The 23,674-nt window shown below is 37.8% G+C and overlaps 1 protein-coding gene across 2 annotated transcripts in view; it reads right to left on the bottom strand.

Moving 5' to 3' along the window:
* Nucleotides 1-1,614: 1,614 nt before the first annotated feature.
* The window catches only part of Heph (hephaestin), an 86,240-nt gene continuing 64,180 nt past the window's right edge, over nt 1,615-23,674 (bottom strand). For both annotated transcript variants that reach the window (XM_042670910.1, XM_042670911.1), the window contains exons 16-21: nt 16,734-16,840; nt 13,131-13,356; nt 10,373-10,512; nt 9,383-9,545; nt 5,520-5,564; nt 1,615-2,602 (exon numbers count right to left, since the gene is read on the bottom strand). In XM_042670910.1, coding sequence (XP_042526844.1) covers nt 2,370-2,602; nt 5,520-5,564; nt 9,383-9,545; nt 10,373-10,512; nt 13,131-13,356; nt 16,734-16,840 — 914 coding nt within the window. In that variant the 3' untranslated portion in view covers nt 1,615-2,369. The remainder of the gene's footprint in view (nt 2,603-5,519; nt 5,565-9,382; nt 9,546-10,372; nt 10,513-13,130; nt 13,357-16,733; nt 16,841-23,674) is intronic.

Below are 23,674 nucleotides of genomic sequence, written 5' to 3'. Positions count from 1 at the left end.
CAGTGCATGGTCCTACTATACCTCTGAGCTGTGGTCTTTCACCAAAATTTTAGAAAGGCCCAACCTTGCAGGTAACAAAAGAATACTGTGAGGAATCTGAGAGAGTGACTATCTTCTATAGTGCTCCTCAAAGCTGCAAGTTGACCTCTCATTTCCCCACAGTCAAAAAAGGCCAACAGATCTGTGCCCACCTATCCTTGTCTTATGAACAGGTTTGAGTCTGGTTTCAGCCTTTCATCACCCTCTGCCCAATTTTTCTGATATTCACAAAAACTTGTCACCTATGGCATCAATACTCCTTTTCTTTTTTTCTTTAATTAGCATATATTAATTGTCCAAAGTATTTCTATATAAATATATAATATACTTTCAAAATTTTTATTTTGGAGTAGCATACATTGAAAGTGTTAAGGGGCTGCATTCTGATAGTTCAATACATGTACACAAAATATTTTGAATATGTTCAGCCCCTCTATTATATTCTATTACTTCCTCCTTATTTTCAATGTTTGCTGGGTGGGTTTTATTACATTGTCATATAAATAGGACTTTGATTCTCCTTCACCACTCAGTACACTTCCTTTTTGCTCTTATTCCTCCTGCTGAGTCCCCCAGAGACATCCTCTTTTGCATTTCATGTCTCATTATTAGGTATAGGTTCCATATATTGAAGTATTTGGGTTTTCTTGCTTACTAGGATGATTTCCAGTTCCACCTATTTTGTTGGAAATAACATTTTTATTTTCTCTATGGCTGAGCAATATTCCACGCTATATACCAAATTTTCTTTGTTCATTTTACTTTAATCAAATTTGTGCCTTGTTATTTTCTTGTTTTCTTTTTGTATAGTTTTGGCAAGTTTAATTATTGCATTTTCATACATGTACTTCAATCATATTTACCCCCGGCTTTTCCCACCTTCCTTTTCCTTACTGGTTCCCACCCCTTTAAAAATTCCCCTGTTTGACATTCGTGCCATACATTTTATTTTTCAAGTCTAAATTCCACATAAGAAGAAGAAAATACAATTGTCTGAATCTGACTTAACATGATGATCTCCAGTTTCATCCATTTTCTCACTAACATTTTCATTCTTCTTTATGGCTAAAGGATTGTGTATATATCCCACATTTTATCCATTAGGCTGATTGTATATATTGGCTAAATTAGTGGTAATTGCTACTTTCATAGAATATATCAACCACTCTAACTTGGAGAGTTCTTTGGGATAGCTTCCAAAACACAAATCTACAGTATCAACAAAGGACAGCAGACACTTGTGCTTCCTGAAACCTGAGAGTCTTCTGTTTCAATTGCGGAGCTACCTTCCTAAAGCCACAAGGGTCCAAGCTCAAGGCCCTGAGTTCAATCTCCTGTGCAAGAAGAAGGAGTAAGAGGAGAAAGCCACAGAAGGATAATCAAAACTACTAAATTTAGTACTTGTTCTAACAAGGACTTTTTTGTGTTGGTACTGGGACTTGAACTTGTACTCTGACAGCTTTATTCAGTCAAGCTGGTGCTCAATCACTTAAGCTACACATCCACTTTTGGCTTTTTGCTGGTTAACAGGAGGTAAGAGTCTCACAAATTTGTCTGCCTGATCTGGCTTCTAACTGGGATCCTCAGATGTCAGCTTTATAAGTTCCTAGGATTACAGGCATGAGCCACCAGGGCCCAGCTCTAAAAAGCTCTAACAACTTTAATATAAAGAATTTCCTGTCTCAAACATGGGGAGGCCACTCAAAATTCCCTTCATTGCCACCCTGTTTACAGTACTGAATGAGTGGCTTTCTGGAGTATATCTGGATCCACAGGTTGTAGGTAATTATGGCATCAATAACCCTTCCACACAATTCTCCAAAAGAGTCCACTGCCAAAGAAAATAAATCATAATTTGTATTCCCTATTCCTACCCTACCTCCAATTCTCCATCTTCTCATAATCCTTCTTCATAATCCTTAGTTTAGTTATGAGTTAACTTTGTAGCTCATATGACCTTAGTTCAACTTACCTCCATTCTGGAAGGCTGAAAAACCTACTTAATGAGTTTATTTCATAAAGAAGGATCCTTTTCTATGAAATTTCCAGACCTTCCAAGAATTAAAAAATATTATTATAGCTGTTGAAATTTTTTGTGGAGCGTACTATGGGATTTACCTAGTCCTAAGTACTTAAGTATAGCAAAGAAACTAAAGAAAAGTAAAAGCATGTAAATAAATAAATGAAGAAATGCCCAGATAATTTTGATTCCATCCTTGCCCCTCCAACAACTATGCCCTTTTCACAGTAGAGTTAGCTGCTAGTCCACAGCTTCCTGGGATTTGGGGAGTTCAGATGTGCTTCCTGAGGATATGTCCAGACTCTAGTTATTACTGTTTAAGAGACAAAAGCTTGAAGCTATCATCCAGGATGGACCTCCTGTTCCGTCGAAGCTTTCTCTGCCGATGCTGGTACCAGACCATGCCACCTAGAGCCAGAGCAACTAGCAAGAGGATGACACCCATGGCAATCAAAACAGCAATCAGAATCTCGACATCCTTTACAGGGAGCTTCATGCCCAACATTCTCACACTGCCATCTTCAATGTCCCTTAGAATCAGAGCTGAAATAGAATAAGAAGAAAATGGGTACCCATGGATGAGTAATATTCTAAGGGACACTTTTTGCAGTCATTTCTTAAAGGAAAAAGGTTATTCAAATAGTACAGCAAACTGATCCCTAACCTACAAATTACCAGCTGATAAAGACAGGCCCCAAAGATATAGATAATTAGATGCCAGTGGCTTATCTTAGCTACTCAGGAGGCTGAGATCCGAGGATTGTGCTTTGAAGCCAGCCTGATGAGGAAAGTCCATAAAATTCTAATTAAACAGCAAAAAGGCTGAAGTGGAGGTGTGGCTCGAGTGTTAGAACATCAGCTTTCAGTAGAAAAAGTTAAGGATCAGAACCCAGACCCTAAACACAAGCCCCATTATTGGCATCAAAACAACAGCAACAACAAAGATATAACGAATCAGATAAATAAAACATCATAGGTAGAAGGCTCCTTGGGAATCACTGAGGCCACACTGCATCCATGAATTGACCTAAAACCCACAGTAGGAAATCGTTGATATATTTCTACACATATCCACAGGCCTGTGATGGAGATGGTCTGCATGGTTCCTGAATATAAAATTAAGAGGAATAAAGGAAATTCCAGAAAGAAGACTGATTCAATCATCTACCTTGTCAATGCTCATTCTTACCATTAGACCATTATAATAGCCTGCCACTGTGGTGTTCTGGACACATCAATATCATACAGATCTTTCTGGATGATTGTTACTTCCTGCCATACAGACTTTTCATAGTCCCCAACAGACCTACAAAGTAAAGCTCAGAATCTTAAGTCAGACATTCCAGCCCTCACAGTGGGCTCCTAATCTACTTTTCTAGTCTTATCTGTTACTCTTGAGCCACAGAACTCATTCTCTATGAGTCTTTATCATCATAACAATCCTCTGAGGCTTGTCTTTGCTCTGTACTCCTTTACCAGAATATACATTTGTCCTTCTCTTCATCTCTACATGCAGCTTAAATCCTACAGCAAAGTTTTCTTCAATTCATTTGACAATTAATGGTCTGTTTCCCAGAATTCCTGTTCTCCTTGTACTCATACAATTTACTTACTGCGTGACTTAGGCAAAGTGTTCTATCTGGATCTCAGTTTCCTATTTTTAAAAAATGGGAAAAATGATCATAACTTACAGATGATTATTGTCAGATTTTGGTAAAATAATACATATAAAATATTTAGCATGGCACCTGGTAGATAGCAAATGCACAACAAATGTTGGCTCTTATTATTGTTTGCCCTTTCTGTGAATAGCATCCAGCATTGCAATTACTGTTTGTGTCTCATTCCATTTTTAGACACTGGGGAATAGCAACTATGTCTTATTTGTTTTTGTATTATTGGTACTTGACACCTGTTTGATGAGTGTATAATTGGGTGAATGAATGCTCTAACAGAACACAGAAGGTAGAAAGTAATGAGTTTAAACAGAAGCTGTGAAACATCCTGTTCCTGAGTTTACATTCTACCATTTATGCCTCTGTGACCTTGGACAAATCACTTCCTGTTTCTCTGCTTCTCCTGGAGAAAATAATTGAGTTTTATTAGACAGAGTTTTGAGGATTTTTTTCCCATTGTAAGAAAGTAAGAATTTATGAGAAATGCTATGCATGTATACAAAATACATACATATATACAACTATATACAGAAGATATGTACATATACACAAACATGTAGATACAAAAACAGATACATGTGTATGATTTATATATATACATATATATAAAATAGTTGAGTTACTTGAAGTGAAGGAGATGTGGTCTAAGTCTTACCCATTTAACTCTAACATCTTAGAGACATATGCTAGTCCCCTGGCAAACCATTCATTAGCCCTTAGATCATAAGGACTTTGCAAATGAGATGCTAAGTTTTTAGTACAGCTAAAAACCTCCAGAGAAAATACTCTTTAAATGTTCTGGTTTTCGCTTTGTTGTTTGGTCTGTGTATACACACATGCACACATATTATGACTTGAACTCAGGACCTCACATTCTGAGCTTTTACTGTCCATGCCTAGCACTCTACCACTTGAGCCACATCTATCCATCTTTTTAATAATTATCTTGAGATAAGAGTCTTACGGACTTTTTCTGCCTGGTTTTGCCTCAAAACACAATCCTGAGATCTGAGCCTCCTGCGCAGCTAGGGTAACAATTGTGACCAACCTATGCTTCTTTGGTCTTTTGAAACAGTGTAGCTCAGATTGAACTCAAAATCATAACCCTCCTGTATCCAAGTACTTGGATTATATGTATCTATCACCATATCTGTCTCTAGGATCTTGTTTAACTCAAATTTTCTTTTCTGAATCTTTCTCAGTGTAGGGACAAATGAGGCGAAAAACAAAAGCACAATTTGAACCTATGCTACATAGAATAAGAATCTCTATCTTCTTAAAGGAAAAAAATGGCAATTTCTACAGCTTCAACTGCTTAGTATTCCACTGATGAAGAGGAAAGAGGCAATATAAAAATAGCTGTTGAAGAACGTCTGGTGTTTGTTCTAGTCTCACATTGTCCCTGTGGGAATCCATGTCTTTGCTGTGACTCTTTCATGCCTACCCCAGCAGGACTTGAATTTTCTTCTCTCTCACACATTAGGTAAGAGGATAAGAAAGCAGCCTCCAACTGAGGACAAGGTTGTTTTCTCTGACTCCAGAGGTTGGGGGAAAGAACCAGAGAGAATACACATGTTGAGGGAAGTTGAATCTTGGTTTCCTGGCTTCTGAAGTCTTACACAAATCTCTGGATTCTGATACCAGGGTGATTACTTTTCAGTCAAGCCAGAGGTATCACATCTGCTAGAGATAACACACACACATACACACACAGTACACACACACACACACACACACACACACATACATATGCATACATGTGACTATCCATTCTTTTCACCTACCATTTTCAGTCTCTTTGGTGATGGTGCTGAAAGTGCCTACATGTTCTGGGGAAAAAGAAAATAAGAAATTAGTTCTCACACTGCTTCTGTCAATCTATAGGTTCCCTGTGGAAACCCAGCATTGATTGGGGAAATTTCTCCGTGAAATAAGAAAATGGAAGTGGAATGAACTAGTTCGTAGTCATAGTCAATATCTGTAGGTTAATATATTTTGAGTCCACACAAACTGTGGACAAGAGTACAGATTTAAAGAAACCATAATGTAAGTAGTCCTCTACATATTTCTTGACACTACTTCTATCTATCCCCATTAGTACTGGACTATATATATAAATACACACACACACACACACACACACACACACACACACAAAATTTTTTTCTCCTTTTCTTATTTCTTCAGGAAGCCTCTATTCCTTGTCCTTGTACTTCCTTACACAATTCAACTTATTCTCAGTATACTTCTTTCTTGTGTTTCTTAATTAGGCTAATCTCTTCTCTGTGGTCCATTTACTCACCCTCCAATAGCTGTGCCTTTTAATCACTGTTTGTTCCCTTTTAATAAAGATATCACTTTTGAGGCTCATATTTTTTTAACCAGAAAAATCATAAGGACTTCTTATTACTTTATCTTGAAGTTCTCTTCAATTTGGGGAAGTCTTTGCTTCCTAGCTTAGGATGACCTATCCAACAGTCAATTTCATAATTTCTAGACCTCTCAACTCTTCATGACTTGTATGCTAACTCCAGTTCTATCAACTCCCCCCCCCCCATAATCCATCTTAGAAATACAAAATCTAATAGTAACTTCCTATCTTTTCAGTGTTCTGTTACTCTTTATTCAAAAATAATATTATTCTCCCCCATTATACCTCTAGTTCCTGAAATCTTCTACATTTTTTCCAACACTCTAGTTCCATCCTCTCTGCTCTACAATTAATAGCTAGGTCAGACTCCATTGGGGCACTAGCTTACCAATAGTACTAAAATCACCTGCTGATATGCTGAGAACACACTATTATGTGATCACAGGTTTAGAGATCACACAATTAGGAAGATTAGTATTGTTTGTATATACCTTCAACTGAACCCTTAGTGCTTCCTGGAAATATTATTCCTATGACTCTATAGACTTCATCATAAAGGAAACAGAGACCACAGGATAAAAACCCCTCTATCAGCCAAGACTTCCTCCAAATGTGCACAATGATTCACCTCTTTTTATCTCTTCTCCCTTCTTACAGTAGAATTACCTTTGTCCAGACTTATACTAATCTTTTCCCTTAACTCTAGTTCTCATCCTTTGCTACTTTATCAGCAGCTTTGTTCCAACAGTTAGTTCTTTCCTCCCTACTTCCTTCAACTCTTTCTTGTGATTGTCTTGTTAGCAAAAGGGATTAGACTATGGAATTAGACCATAGTGAGATATATGCAAACAGAAAACCAAATAGATTAAAGTTTATGGGATGGATGATTGTTATAGGGAGATATGGGCTACACTTATACAAGTACCCCAATGATATACATTGATAGGTCTCATATTTTGCATGGCTCATATTTGAGATGAGTCATTATAGTATATGAAAACATATTCTTATCTGAAATCTATAGACCTTGATGATATATCAACTGAATTATGTAACTTATATTCTCTAGGACTGATAAAATATAGTCTGTCTATAAAGCGTCTAGACTCCCAGCTACTTTCTCTATCCCTTGGTCAGACTCTTAAGGGCCTGGATCTCCTCTGTCACATCCCATTGGTGTTGCAATTCTTGTAAACATTACTTTGATTGAAAACGGAGGGATAAAAGGACTTATTAGCATGACTATAAGAGTAGCCAGTAGAAGTCACATTCTTATATTACAGAATGCTAGAGAACAAAACTAATAATACAGGAAATCATCATGTACAATTGTTTGTTCCTTCCCTGGGGTAAAAAGCAGAGTTATATTTTCTACCCTAGTTTACTAAGTCTATTTGAATAGCTGAAGACATTTTCATATTCTCTACTCTTTTGATAAAATGTCACTAGTTGACAACCTCAAAACATTCACTTTAATAGTACCATTTTTCAAAGCATAAGATATTCTAAAACACATAAAAAAGGCTCTACATCAGTGGTTCATGTCTGGAATCTTAGCTACTGAGGAAGCTGAGATCTAAGGACTGTAGTTTACAGCCAGCCAGGATAGGAAAGTCTGTGAGATTCATATTATCAATTAACCACCAAAAATCTGGAAGTGGAGCTGTGTCTCAAGTGGTAGAGAGCCAGCTTTGAACAAAAAGAATTTTGGGGACAATGCTCAGGCCTGGAGTTCAAGCTCTAGTGCATGCAAACACACACACACACACACACACACACACACACATCTATAGAAAGAAAAATGATGAAAAATAACCTTTCATTCCTGTGGGTTCCAGAAAAGGTCCTTCATGAGAAGAAGAAAATGTTAGGGGCTGGACTTTGGTCAAGTAGATCAAAAAGTGAGACACTTAATTGTTTAACAACCTAAAGACACAAAAGTCAATGCAGCCTATCCTTCTATTTGTTTGGTGAAAAACAAAGGTGAGTGATAAAACATTTACCTGGTTATTTCATCACCATAAAAATTAAGAAAAAAAAATCCATCCTTAGAACCAATTCTGTCTGGAATAAGCAATAGTTGAAGGTCGATATCTGTTTCTAGCCTTTGATGGACAGAAGAAAAAATAACCTTTCACAACCTTCACAAATCCAATTAATTAAGAGGTAACCATTAGAAATAATTACAAAAAAAAATGTTAAAAAGATGCATTAAGGGCTGGGAACATAGCTCAGAGGTAGAATGCACACTTAACATGATTAGGTACTAAGTTCAATCACCAGCACTAAAATAAAATCAAGGGATTCATAACTCCTAGCTTCCCACACAGTATTGAGGGGGAAGGTGTGGACGTGCTGGTGTGGTTAACCGAGGGGGGCATGATATTGCCTTCCTGCCTTCTGGCCCTTGAGCAGGGAGAAAGGCACAGGAGGAGAGGGAAGCAGAGACAGCCTACTCTACTCTAGGTGAAAGCAGAGGATCATATGCTCAATATTGTCTCTATGTCCTGGGTCAGTAAGTGCCTTTGCAGGGAGGAGTTGGGTAGTGTCTGTATTTCCATACATCAATGTGTGGCATAAAGCAAGCTCCATTCCTATACTACCCACTGGCAGCTCTAGATCTCCCTCCCTTCCTCATCCCACTGGGATGTCATGCTCATAAAGGGTTTCTATTAAAAAAGGACTCAAAGGCCAGGTGTTGTGGCTCACATTTGTAATCCTAGCTATTCAGGAGGCTGAGATTTGAGGTCCATGGTTGAAAGCCAACCCTGGCAGGAAAATTCATGAGACTCTTAACTCTTATAAACTATTCAGAAAAAGAGCCAAAAATAGAGATGTGGCTCAGTGGTATAGCACTAGCCTTCAGCAAAAAGAAGTTTGGGTGCAGCATCTAGGCCCTCAGTTCAAGCTCCAGCACTCAGACAAAAATTGAGAAAAAAATTAAGAAAGGGGAGTTCATGAGCAATAGTCTTAATGTACTTTAAATAATAAATTTATAGATAAATTAAATAGAAAGTGTGTAGACCTGCACCAGGCATAGAGCCTAAGCAGTTTTAGATTAGGTCAAGCCTTGGGAGGTCAAAAGGTATCAAAGTATTCTGGAGATGGACAGGTTTCCGGAGGCCAAGTGAGAAATATTGCTGGAGAAATGCCTGGGGAAGGGACATACTTTGTGCATCTGGTTCTTCTGGGATCAGAGGAGAGGTGCAAGAGGTTTCTTGGGATTATAGGCTAAAGTGTTAGAAGATGACCCATCTTAGGGAGTTAAGGCCTTACCTTTTTGAGGCAAGACAGTAAAGAGTGTCTCCATGCCAGCATGGACATGGTCAGTCACATGGCAATGCATCAGCCATGTCCCAGGATTGCTGGCAACCATCTCCACGACTTCAAAGGTACCTGGAAACAAGTCTACAACATCTGCCCGGTAACTCTGTCCATTCTGCAAGAGAGATTAGGAGTAAGGAAGGAACTGGATTTAAGAGAACCTTACATCTCATAAGTTGGAGGAAATAAAAGTCTCTAATTTCACATTAGGGACATAGGATTCCAAAATTCCTAGAACAGAGAATAGCTTTAAAAGCCCATTATATTCATCTCTCCTAGGATCCACCCACACAAACTAAATCAACAGAAGACTCTCTTCTACTGTTTCTTAAAGTGCCACAAAGTGCAAAAGCTTTTCAATTTCTTTTAGAAGACTCCAAACTAGTTTTTCCATAACTTTCAACTGGCGGAAATCTCGAGAATTTGACTTATGCTCTGACCTCTATGAAGTTGCTTCATGATGCTTTTAGAAATGAATTCAATGAGGTTTCTCCCCATTGTCATGAACATTATAAACACTTTTAGATCTCAAGGTCTTGAAGGGAAATCTTCAAAATACATGGATAATTCTATGTAGCTCCTGAAATAAAACTCTTCTTCTGATGGATTAGGAACTTTCAGTGATTCTGTGATGTTATTTCAAAATTTCTTGCTCCTAGGATCACACAACTCATTGAGTTGCAAGTCCTTGACAGAGACCCATAATGTCAATTTCTTCTATGTCCTTTCCTTATTAATGAGCTATTCTCTTCAATATTACAGGGGAAAGCTAAGCTGTTGAAGAATATGGCCGATTCTGGAATAATCAGATGAGACTCACAGATCCATGCTCCATATACTAGGCCTCTGCTCTTCTAACTGATTATTATCTTTTTCCTTGCTATTCCCTTCATCCTCAGTGGCTGCCATGGCACTCTTGCCATCACCCCCTCTTCTGCTCACCCGATAGAGGAAGCTCTCTGCATGGAAGTGGACAGTGTGTATGTCAGTATCTTGGCCCATGGCCAGCATATACCAGGCCACTTGTTCTCCTTGGTGCATGGTAAGCCCCTTGAGGTTGGCATAGACTTTCCCATTGATGGCTGTAAAAGAAAAAATTCTCTTTTATCTCTCAAATCTCCCTTGGACACCCCTTTGTCCCTGTCCTAGGGTCTAGTCCTTATAATTGGATGACAGCAATAGGCTCCTAATTCACATCATCTTTAATCCATCTACTACTCTCCAATCTACTGTTCACATTGATGTGATCTCTGTAAATAACTAATCCTACTATTCTTCTACTTAAAATATTGTAATAGATCCCTCCATCCTCCAAAAGGAAACTAATGGATCTGGAGCTGAACATAATAGTCCTCAAAACAGAGTCCCAAACTAGCTTCTCAGAGTTATTGCCCACTACCCCAAGACATTTACTCCAAGTAGTGTCATTTCTCACCATCCTTCACATGACCCATGCATGTCCGTTGTGTCCTTATATTCCTGAGTTTCCCTCCTTGCTTCTTTTAGTCATAGAAAAATTCCTTGATCTCTTAAGCTCTTCTCAATACCCCCATTCCTTACATTCCCATACATTTCTGAAATCCTGTGTACTATCTCTCTGACTCTTCTACATTTAGCTACTTTTAAGATATAAAAATATTTTAAAGTAAGGTGCCAGTGGCTCACTCCTGTAATCCTAGCTACTCAGGAGGCTGAAATCTGAGGATTGTAGTTCAAAGCTAACCCAGGCAGGAAAGTCTGTGAGACTCTTATCTCCAAATTAATTAACAAAAAGATGGGAGAGGAACTGTGGTTCAAGTGGTAGAGCTAGCCTTAGGCAAAAACAGCTCTGGAATGGCATCTAGGTCCTGAGTTTGAGCCCTAGGACTGGCACAAAAAAATGCTTCATTCCCCCAACTAGACTATTACTAGCAAGCAGGAAATGAACGGAAGGAAGCTAAATGCAAGGATGCTACAGAATTATCAGATACCATAGATTACAATAAATTTTTAGCTTGACACGACACATTCATGTAATTAATAATATTAATGCATGGACCTCATCCTCTCTCTTTCCAAATTGCATTCCATGCTCCAAAGACACCCAACTATTCTATGTTATATTAATTTGCACTGGTAGGACTTTGCCCAGAATAATTCCCTCCCACATCCCATGTTCTCACAGAGGGAAGGTAATATTTACTTTTCTCCTCATGAGGGGAATAATGGAAGGAACATTTATGGTCTGTCTCTATGTCTAGGCCCACCAAATTGGAAATTTGGGAGAAAGAACTAAACTGGTTTACCTCAGCCCATTCTAGAGCTTTTCTCTCCATGACAAGTCTGATCACAGAAAGGGATGCAAATTGATTCACTATTTCCTTTTTGGACAAAATGATGCTGCTGTTGAAGGAGGAGAGCTATTGTCCATCTACGTCAATGATATGTAGAAAATCAATCTACTGCCAGGGAAGTAGCAGCAAGCCCATTTACTTGTAGAACTAAAATTCAGTTTTCTAATTATCCTTCTCTGTAATTAAAAAACTCACACTTGATCTGAAGCAAATTTTTTTTTCTAGTTCAGGAATCCAGAAAGGAAGAAAATAATATTATTTGTTTAACCCTTTGGAGACATTATTTGACTTTGTATCTGCAGTGTTAGCATTCAGAAAATATCCATAAATATCTACTAGATAGACAGGTAGTTAGAGTCATACCTGAAGAATCTGGATTAATGGACACATAAACAGATAAAAGTGGGCATCAGTCAAACTCCGGTATTAGCACAGTCTACCTGTGCCCCATTTTCCCCTTTGTCCTCAGCCATTTATTTCTCAGATTTGACAGGAACTAACAAGTTCACTTTGTGAAGTTTATGAATCATCAGTGCTAATGTGAATCACTCATGTTTTCATCAAGAGGAAATAGCTAAAATCTGTAGGACAATGAGATACTACTTTTGAGTTCCATTAGAGTCATTATCAAAGCTGCACCTCACTCACATCAAAGAAATCTTGGACTAGAAGGTATGATAAGAGATCACTTCATACATTCCATTGCATTTAAGTCCTCCTTCTTATTTAAGACTTTCTCTTATTTGTGAAAAGCTACACAGATCTCTAGAGCAAAGGAAGGCTTTGGTGAACAATTTTCCTCCCAAAAATTACATTCAAGAATCAAAAAGGATCTTCCTTGTACATAGCATAAACCCAGTGTGCTATTCCCGATTATCTCTTCTCAATTATCCCATCCATAAATGGAAACTTTGAAAAGCAGACTAAAAGACTAGCTAGCCTTCACCTGTCTATACTGAGAAAGCAGATCCCTAAATCCAAATGGTAATAAAACAGCACGATATGAAGAGATTAAACCCTGAATTTTCAAACAGAGAGACCCCAAGAAGCCAGCTCATAAGATACAAAGAGAGTCATAAATGTCCATCTTGCCTTCTCTAATATGTTAAAATTTGCTCATGTCACCATGGCAACTTTAGAATTACCTTCCTCTTTCCTCAGCACCGGATCTAATCTGGATTATATATCCATTTTTTATGTGAAAATGTACAATAGTTAAAGATTTCTTCTAATTTGTCTCCATTATATCTTCCAATCTTCCTATCTTTTCTGGATCTATACCCCCTTAAACAGTGATGGGCCTATTTGGTAGCCACCTGCAACCAGTGAAATTTGTTTGGGTTAGGGGTAACTTTATTTCTACAGACCATGCATTTTATTGCTCTCCAAGAAAGTCTCGTCCTGTAGGTTAAGAAGTCCTGGCTCCTGGGGTCCATAAGTTGCCACATTCTCCTCCAGATACCACGACTGGTTCTCATCAAAGATCAAAAATAACAAAGCAAATTCCTGATCCATATCACTTCGTACTCCATGGGGATCCAGGGTGCCCTTTCGGCAGATGGCCAAGGGTCCCACAAGGCCACTATACATGTCCTAAATGAGGAATGAAGAAAGAGAAAGAGATGGAGTTAGTCCTGTGTGGAAGTGATCTGCAGGGAGTTGGCCCACCTAATTCCACTGTGCTCCTTAGCAGTACATCATAAAAGCACCTTGCTATGTTAATTCATTCTCACAACCATTTGGGAGATATCTTCTATTGAATATATGCTTTAGCTAATTTGAACTAGCTTTATGTTTTTGTTTTGTTGCTCATGGGGCTTGAACTCAGGGCCTGGGCACCGTCCCAGAGCATTTTCACTCAAGGGTAACATGCTATCACTTTGAGCCACTGCACTACTTCTGGTTTTCTGGTGATTATTTGGATATAACTGTTTCATGCAGTTCCTGTCTGTTGCTTTCAAACCACAATCCTCAGATCTCAGCTTCCTAAGTCACTAGCATTACAGGCAGGAGCCATAGGTACCCAGCTTTGAACTAATTTTTAAGAAATAAATTTAGCCAGGTGCCAGTGGCTCACACCTATGGCCTTAGCTATGCACAGGTTAAGATCTGAGAATCATGATTTAAAGCCACCTTGGGTAAGAAAGTCTTATTTCCAATTAGCCAGCAAAAGGCCCAAAGTGGAATTGTGACTCAAGTAGTAGAATATTAGCTTTGAGTGGAAAAAAGTAAGAAAAGCACAGGGCTCTGAGTTCAAGTTCCAGTACTGGAACACACACACACACACACACACACACACACACACACACACACACACACACACACAATTTATTTTTTATTACTTTATTCCTTAAAATGTGACACAGGTGTGCATGCTAGTAGAAAAATTCAAACAGGACGTAAATAAAAAAGATCCCAAGTAACAGCTTCATCTCCCATCTCCAATGGTAGATGCTTCTTGTTCAGTTTTCAAAAATAATAGATATAAAGGTATGTATACACATACAATGGGGTAATTTATTTCATCTCTATGTAATTAATAAAGATCTTAAAGGTTGTTATCCCTTGTTTATATGTATGGAGTCAACTCACTATTCTGAACAGTTTTATGATATCCATTTGGATGTACTATCAATGGCATATGCCTTAGATAGGCCCATAAGGTTTTCCCCACTTTTTTGCTCTAATGAATCTAAAAAACATCTATAGTGAATATACTTCTACATATCCATATAGATTTGTATGACAAATTCTTAAATTATATTTTTTACTCAAAATATGTTACAGAATAGGGGCTGGGAAGGTAGCTCAATGGTAGAGTGCTTGCCTTGCATGCACGAGGCCCTGGGTTCGATTCCTCAGCACCACATAAGCAGAAAAAAACCAGAAGTGGCGCTGTGACTCAAGTGGTAGAGTACTAGCCTTGCGTTAAAGACCTGAGGGACAGCGCCCAGGCCCAGAGTTCAGGCCCCACCACTGACAAATACATACATACATACATATGTGTGTGTGTGTGTGTGTGTGTGTTACAAAATAGAGAATTCTAGTCTCATTTAATTATTTCAACTGAAAGCTACTCAAAAAATGCAACTGCTCAAAGAAAAATGAATAAGAACTAAGTGCTATCATCTGTCACAAATTCAATACTAAAATGTCCTTTTCAAAAACCACAAGTTTGGGGTACTTTTTCAGGGGACGTGGATAGTGAACAATGTTGGAAGGTCAGAAAAAAAGGATAGGATAATTTCCATGATTGGAGTTATGCGCACTCATTAAGACTTCTTGGAGGACTAGAAGGAAGAGAGCTGAATTTGGGTAAGAATGGTTGAAATGCATTGTAAGTATTTGTACAAATGTCACAATGAAGTGCCTTCTTGTATAACTAATGTGTGCTAATTTGAAAAATAAAAAGGATTATAAGAGAGAAAAAACAGTAATCTAATCCAGAACTAAGAATATAGCTCAATGGCAAAGCACTTGCCTAGCATTTTAAGACTCATCTCAGAATTTACAAGACAAAATGAATAATCTTCTAAACTTCTGTCTTCCTTAAGGCTTTCTGTCCTCTGATACCTCTACTGCATGTTGACATAAAGTAACTGGAATTGTGGGGGGGGGGGGGAGGGGCAGTCATTGCTGAGAAAAATTCCCTCATGCAAATCTGAGACTTATTGAGAAAAACTCCCTCATGCAATTCTGAAACTTATTCGTCAAGGGTTTCTCTGGAGCTTTTTGATCCTTTCCTCTAGCACAGTTGTCTTTTGGTTCTTCTTTAGTTAGCACAATCAACATATTTTTTCCAAGTTCAAAAAGTTCTCATTAGCATTGTTTCTAGGGTATTTGAAACAATCCTTGGTGCAAAATTCCACTGCTTTTATGATTACGTCTTCATCATGGTTCTCCATTGCATCTGTCATTTCTATTAGTGATGGTGTTCTCACTATCACTTGGTTGGCAAGTAATCTAACTTGTGGCACCATCTGTTTTTGGTCCTCTGGAAACATACCCTAAGATGTAAAGTTACATGTAGAAGGTTTTTGGCACTGGATGCTGGTGGTTTCATGCCTGTAAACCCAACTACTCATGAGACTGAAATCAGCGGATTGCAGTTTGAAGCCAACCTGTGTAGAAATGCCTGAGAGACTCCATTTCCAAAATAATAAGCAGGAATCAAGTCTTGATCTGGTGATGATCATTCTGAGGTTTTAGTCCATCATGGCAGGGAAGATGTAGTAAAACACAGTGGCTCACATCATGGTGGCCAGGAAGTATAGAGCAAGGTTGAACTACTCACTTATTTTCAAATCCAGTAAGCACTTACAAAACTCAATACTCTTTTATTCTATTTCTTCTCCCTGCAATGTTCTCCTATCCACCATATCCCATATCTAATTTCAAGGCCCAAAATGCATGTTCCTTCCAATCTAATAGAATCTCCACTTCCCTTTTACTCATTAGTCCATACTCTTTGAAATTAGGAAATGCATCTTACATTTTCAACATCTAAAGTACCAAGTAAAATGACCAGTATAGAGTACATATTCAATAAATGATTGTGAACGGCATGCTATGCATGAATGGCTAAATAGATAAAGCCATTTTCCAGATGAGGAAACAGAGGTAGAACAAATTTCCTAAAATGACTCCAAAGACAAATACCCACATTTGGAACTAGAACTCCAGCTTCCAGGCAACAATACCTAGGGTTTTTTTGAATGCTAATGTATTTGTTTAATATGATTAAAAAAAGAAGAGATGAGAAAGGAAATTCTCAGGACAAATATCTGGTGCTAGCCGTTATGTTCACCTCCCCCCTCCCCCTTCCTAGTAAAGTAAATTCAACATTTGAGGATTTTCTCTCCAAACACCATGCTATATGTTTAAGGGCTTACTTCTTCCTATATCTGTTTTTTTCCATGTAGTTTTCCCATTTCTCAGACTTATATCTAGGTAGTCAATGTTGTCTTTACCTTAATGGGATCCACTGAAGAATAATAGATCCAGGAAACACAAGCAGAGTCGTTAGGTCCAGGACCAGATCTCTCTGGAACGTTCCACTGGTAAATAAGCACTTCACCTAGAACAAGTAAAAAATGGAATTCAATTTGGACCAGGTCAGAAATTTCTCTCAACTTGTAGGTCTCTTGAAACTTCTGTAATGGGTCAGATAGCTCTTAATGTCTCCCATATCAGTCTCCACTTTATCTTGGTAATTGTTGTTGTTTTTTCCCTCATGGAATACCCTCAATACTCTCTGCTACTCTTCCAATTCTTAAAAGCCTAGGTGCAGTCCTTTGGTAAGGCAGCACTGCTGGTGTTTACCCTGTTTAAAATTCTGCACCATTTTTATAGCTGTGTTTTGGTCTACTTTTTTAGCAAACCATTTCAGTGAGACTCTCCATCCATCCCCTATGCCTTTATTTCTATGCTCTTTCTATGAAAGCTTCTAGTCACTTTTGTGACATAAATTATGATCTATGTCTTGATAAATCTTAAATGCTTCTAGCAAAACTCCCTTGATAATAAACCCCAACTCAAAATTTTCAGTTAGATGCTAGGCACAATTTGAAGATTGTCTTGATAGCAGCTCAAACCCTGAAATTGTTGGGCAGGGAGTCTAGTGCAGTGAGATAGTGCTTAACAGGTATGAGCACACACACATACAGACAAAACATCTTATTTCTCAAACTGTACCTTCTGTGTTTAGAAATAACATCATTCTCCCACACTGAAACTTTTAGTCTTCTTATACTCTCATCCATTCAACATCCAACCAAAAAGAAAGTCTTATTGATCCCCTCTCTATACACTATATTTTATAGACATCCTCTTCTCTGTGCAATTCCCACTGCTACTGCCCTAGTTTAGACTTTTCTCAACTAGTTACAAAACCTCTTAAGGCTCTCTGCCTTCAGCCTTGTCCTTTCCAATCCAGCCTCCAATCACTTCCAGATTATTTTATAATAGCTTTCTTGAGAAATAGTTCACATGTTATATAATTTATAAATTGCAAACTGCCCTAATTTAATCATTACACATTGCATACATGTATTGGAGTACCACACTATAACCCATCAATATGCACAATTAACATATTTAATTGAAATCCCTTTATACAACTCCTTAACAAAAACTAAATAAATTATAATAAACAAGCAAATTAAAAATATTACCTGGAAAAATAAGAAAATAAAGTGCAAAATTCAATGGTTTAGTATGTTCACAAAATTTTATAGCCAGCACCATAATCTATATTAGAATGACTCACCACCATGAAAATGTCTCACTTTATCTACCACTCAAAGACAACTACTCATGTATTCACGCTCATTCTAAACTTTTGATACAAATTGAATTATATACTATGTTATATTTTCTTAGTAGTTTTCGTCTGCTTTATGTTTCCATGGTTCACTCTTGTTGTAGCACATATTGGTACATTTTTTGAGACAGTCTCCCTATGGAGTACAAATCAGCCTGAAATTCACAATTTTCCTGCCTCTGCCTCATGAGTTCTGGGATTACAGATATGTACCTGCACTACTCCCAACTGTATATCAGTACCTAACTGCTTTTTATTGCTAAAGAATATCTATTTTAGGAACATATTTTATTCATCCATTCATCAGTTGGACACTTTGTCATTTCTACTTTGAGATAATTGTGTGTCTCTAGATTAAAAGCCTAACTCCACACCAAAAATATAGCCATCAACATTTATGTACAAGTTTTTGTGTTAATTCATGTTTTCAATTCTTTTTGGCTTATATGTTGGATAGTATTACTACCTTATAAAGCATATCTTACAATTAATCACTTAAGGAACTGTCAGTTTCCCAAAGTAGCTGTCATTTTGTATTCCCATAAACAGTATCTTATGATAACTAGTTACAGTGTTCTTGTCTTAATTTTAGCCATTCTAGAGTGTGATACATATTGTCTTGTTTTGAGTTTGATTTGCTTTTCTCTGGTGAGTAATGTGTTGAGTATCTTCTCTTTTAAATATCTGCTTTGGAGAAATAAGTATTCAAATCATTTGCTTATTCTTAACTTGACTATATGGAGACTTTTGATAACAAAATAATAAATAATTCTCAAAACAACAAAATGAAAAAATTCAATTAAAATGAGTCAAACTCTAATCAAATATTTTATTAAAGATGTATAAGAGCCAGGTTTCAGTGGCTCATATCTGTTATCCTATTTACTCAGGAGATTAAGATCTGAGGATTGTGGTTTGAAGCCAGTCTGGGCATACGAATTCAAGAGACTCTTAACTACACACACACACAGAGAGAGAGAGAGAGAGAGAGAGAGAGAGAGAGAGAGAGAGAGAGAGAGAGAGAGAGAAAGAGAGAGAGAGAAATGGAACTGTGTCTCAAGTAGTAGAGCACCAGCCTTAAGTAAAAAAGCTAAGAGACAGCACTAGGGTCCTGAGTTCAAGCTCCATAACCAGAATAAACAAATAAAGAAAAATCACATGTAAGGTATTCGTCCTCAGTATCTACTGTGAAAATGCAAATCATAACACAATGCTAGATAGGGGTATGGCTTAAATAATAGAATGTTTACCAACAATTACAGGGCCCTGAGTCCAAAAAAAAAAAAAACAATCCAAAATGAGCTCAGTGGGAGAGTGCTTTCTAGATGCATGTTACCCTAGGTTAAGCCCCAGCACTGCTACCCCCCTAGACCCATACATGCGATATCATTGTTTATGTATTGCTAATAAGCCCTCCAGGTAATTCTTATGCTCAGTGGTATGAGAATGCCACTAAACTCCTTAGATTATTTTACAGTCTACCTCTTCTCCTGTTAAAAAAAGGGCATGTTAAATATAGCTGCTCAACCCTGTGGACTACAGCTCCTTTAAATTTATTTCCAGTCATAGCTATGTTGTCTTTCCTGTTATTTCATTAGTTCCATATCACATTCCCCTTGGTGAAAATTCAAACTCTCAGCACACTCATCATGCCCATCTGTTCATATATCTTCACCCTCAAAGAGTAACTTCATCTAGAAACTCACAAAATAATATTGGCAAATGCTTGTAAACAATGCATTTATTTCTTTAATCTGAAAGATCCCTGTGAACAGAATGCTGGTGGTTCACACCTCTAATCCTAGGTACTCAGGAGACTAAGATCTAAAGGATCGTGATTTGGAGCCAGTTTGGGCAGAAACGTCCATGAAATTCCATCACAAAAATAGCCAAAAGCAAGACTGAAGGTGTTGCTTAAATGGTAGAATACCAGTTGAACAACATCAGGCCCTGAGATCAAATCTCAGTATTACCTTCATCCAAATCCCTATGAAATAGATATTAATTCCATTGTATAGCGGAATGTAACTAAAGCTCATGAATAACTAAATTATTTTCAGTGATACATGTTTAATGGTAACTCCTTTGTACAACTACTTAAAGATGAAAATATAATTAAAAAGTAATACAGTATAGCTGAAATCTGAAATTAAACAGCCTAACTCCAGAATTCCTGCCATTGCTATTTGTACTAGTTACATTTTTTTAATTTTAATTTTTTTATTGTGAAAATACTGTATAGAAGGGTTACAATTACATGAGCCAGATAATGAGTACATTTTTTTTATCAAGCATTGTAGGCTCCTCCTTTGTTTCCCCTTCCCATCTAGTTACATTTTTTTGCCTCTGACAAAATGTATGATATCAACACTTGAAAAAGGAAAGATTTATTTGGTCTCATGGTTTTAGTGATGTCAGTTCACAGTAACAATGAGGGTTTGGTGGATTGGGGTAGCTCACATCATGGTGGCCAGAATATACAGGAGAAAATGTCTAATCTGGGAGCTTTCACCTTGTTTCTTTTTGTTCCTTTCTTATTGTTATTGTAAAGGTGATAAGCAGAGGGGCTACAGTTAAAAAGTCATATAAAGAGTTCATTTCGCTTAACATCATCTTATATGGTCATATATACATAGCTTTTGACCTTCCCTGCATCTTGTATATACACTTTTCTAATTTAGGGAGGGGAAGGGAAAAAACCAAAATGCTCAGATAGGGATACAGGTTGACCCATTGTAACAATGAGATGTACAAGACACTATGTGGAAAATGAATTTGGGGGAGAGGGAGGAGGTGGGGAGGTGGGAAGGAAGGGATGATAGGGGAAAAAACAAAGGAGGAGGTAACAATGCTCCATAGGAAATGTACTCATTTTCTTACTCATGTAACTGTAACCCCTCTGTATACTATTTTTACAATAAAAATATTTAAAAATTTACTTTAAAATACCTTCAAAAATGATTACTGAATAAAATATTTCTTCTCAAGAGAAAAAAGTACATTTCTTTTTTGACAATGTCACCCCTTCTCTCCTTTTCTCCCCATTTTCCCTCCTGTCCTCACCCACAAGTTTTATAGTTCATTTTCAATATAGTGTCTAGTGAGTATCACAGTTCCATTTGTTTTGTTTCCCTTTTATTTCATCTGTGCCTAAATGATGGCACATTTCATCCTCCTTAGGAACTTATCTCTGGAAATGCTCTCTCATACATTGAAGTTTGCTATACTAACTTCCTAAAAATTCTCAGTCCAATCAAGTTGACTAATCAAGATTAGCCATCTTACTACCAACTCTAAGGGTTCTCATTCTTTCGTCTTCTATATTCATATCCAACAAGCCCTCTATCTTCAGAAGGAGAAAGAAGGATTCTGTTCTAGCTCAAGGCTCTACTATGTTTAGGTCAGTTGTTTTGTGTATGTGACGGAGTGCTGTGCCCTTGTGTGGAGTTTCTGTTCAGGATTACCACTTGAGCCACAGCTCTAGTTGTGCCTTTTTGCTGGTTAATTAGAGGTAAGAGTCTCACAAACTTTCCTGCCTGGGCTTGCTTCAAACCATGATCCTTATATCTCAGCCTTCTGAGAAACTAGGATTACAGGATTCTAGAACAGCTCTTAATTCTACTTCATCTTATGTCCTGCCAGACTCAGATTCCGTCTCCCACCTGGAACTTTAATCTGTGCTCTGTGGGTTCTTCTATCCATTCAGTGACAGGAAACCTTTATTCTTCCAAAGATTATTTGGCATGTAACCTTAGGTAATACTGAAGAATACGTTGCTATGAAAAAAGCAGCTAGATATATTGAATTTTGATTCCCACCTGTGACTGCCTTAGAATCACACCAAATGATTTTCAAAGACCTTATACGTCCTGGGAGCCAGGTGGTCCTCACTCCTCTTTTAAACCATGCTGAAGTCTCTTATTCCTTCTTTGACTCTCCTCCTTCCAAGCTTACCCTCTCTAGTACCTACCTTCCTTCACAAAGGAAGGTTATTTTTTAAAGGTTGGTCAACATTTCTGTCTTCATTTCCTCAATTCCAGTTCACTCTTTAATCCTCCACAGGAGGCTTCTATTTCCACCAATCCATCAGAATTGCTGCTGGCATAATCTCTGCTGTGGATTTAATTGTTTCTCTTCAAAACCATTTATATGCCAAAAACTTAATCCTTAGGAGCTCAGACTTTGACCACATTTGAAAATTGTGTCTTTACAGAGGTAATCAATTTTAAATGCAGTCAGGCCCCAACTCAGTATGAATGCTGCCTTTATAAAGAGAACTTTGTAAACAGAGACAAACCCAAGGAAAAAGACCAGAGACACAGGGGAAAGATGATCATTTGCAAGCCAAAGAGAGAGGAGTGAACTAGAGCTTTCCCTCACAGCCCTCAAAAACAACAACAACAAGAAAAGCCTCTAGAATCATAAGTAAATGAATTTATGTTGTTTACATCACGTTTGTGATATTTTATTATAGCAGCCCTAATAAAACAACATGATGTCCAAAAACTATAAGAATAAGTCAAACTGAGCACTGGTGTCTGACATTTGTAATGCTAGTTACTCAGGAGGCTGAGATCTTATTGTTCAAAGGAGGTCCAGACAGATAGATGCGAGACTCTCACCTCCAATTAACCCCCAAAAAGCTGAAAGTAGAGTTATGGCTCAAGTGGTAGCACACATACACACACATACACGCACAATTGGGAACCCTACCGGGTCTAACGTGGTTTTGTACTTCAAAACATAAGCCAGGGGCTGGGAAGGTGGCTCAGTGGTAGAGCGCTTGCTTTGCATACATGAGGCCCTGGGTTCGATTCCTCAGCACCACATAAGCAGAAAAAAAAGCCAGAAGTGGCGCTGTGGCTCAAGTGGTAGAGTGCTAGCCTTGAGCTGAAAAACTGAGGGACAGCGCCCAGGCACAGAATTCAGGCCCCACGACCAGACCAAAAAAAAAAACAAGCCAAACCAAAGTGTTATTATCTAACCACTGGAAAAATACACAAATGTTTCCCACCTTGATAATATCCCCAGGAACCTCCTCACTTAGCTCCTGATACTGTGTTACTCTTTTCCAAGCTTTTTATCTGCTATATTTCTGCCTCTGAGACCTGATCTATCTCATAATTCAGCTTAGCACTTGAACTTTGAAAACCAGCTTTCATATCATAGCTTAATGAACAGAAATAGCTGTGTCTGACTTCTCCATATTCACTGAAGGCCCCAAACCTGGTCTTATTCCTTTTGTTGCTGCAACCTACATTTACATCTAATATGTTCCAAGCTAGGAAAGCAATCCTGTGAATTTTAATACCCACCTGTCCTAATGTTAAACACCCATTTCCTCATCAAGGAAAAGTATCTAAAACTATTGGGTCTGGCTGCACTGAAGAACTTAAGAGTAACAGGTGGCTTGGTAATTAAAGAAATTTTGTATTTGAAGGATTATGAGTTAATTAAAGCATGTTATTTCCCACACACTTTCTCTGGCATTTCTCATATTGGACTGCATTCCAGTCTAGTTTCATTATCTCAAAACAACTTCCAAAGTCAACCTGTCTTGTTAGTCATGGACATAAAGACTACTTGGCT

Source organism: Dipodomys spectabilis, unplaced genomic scaffold, assembly GCF_019054845.1.
Source record: "Dipodomys spectabilis isolate Male_0828 unplaced genomic scaffold, ASM1905484v1 ptg000586l, whole genome shotgun sequence".
Taxonomy (NCBI): domain Eukaryota; kingdom Metazoa; phylum Chordata; class Mammalia; order Rodentia; family Heteromyidae; genus Dipodomys; species Dipodomys spectabilis.
The sequence above is the reverse complement of the archived record's forward strand: the minus strand, read 5'-3'. Positions and strand labels throughout refer to the sequence as shown.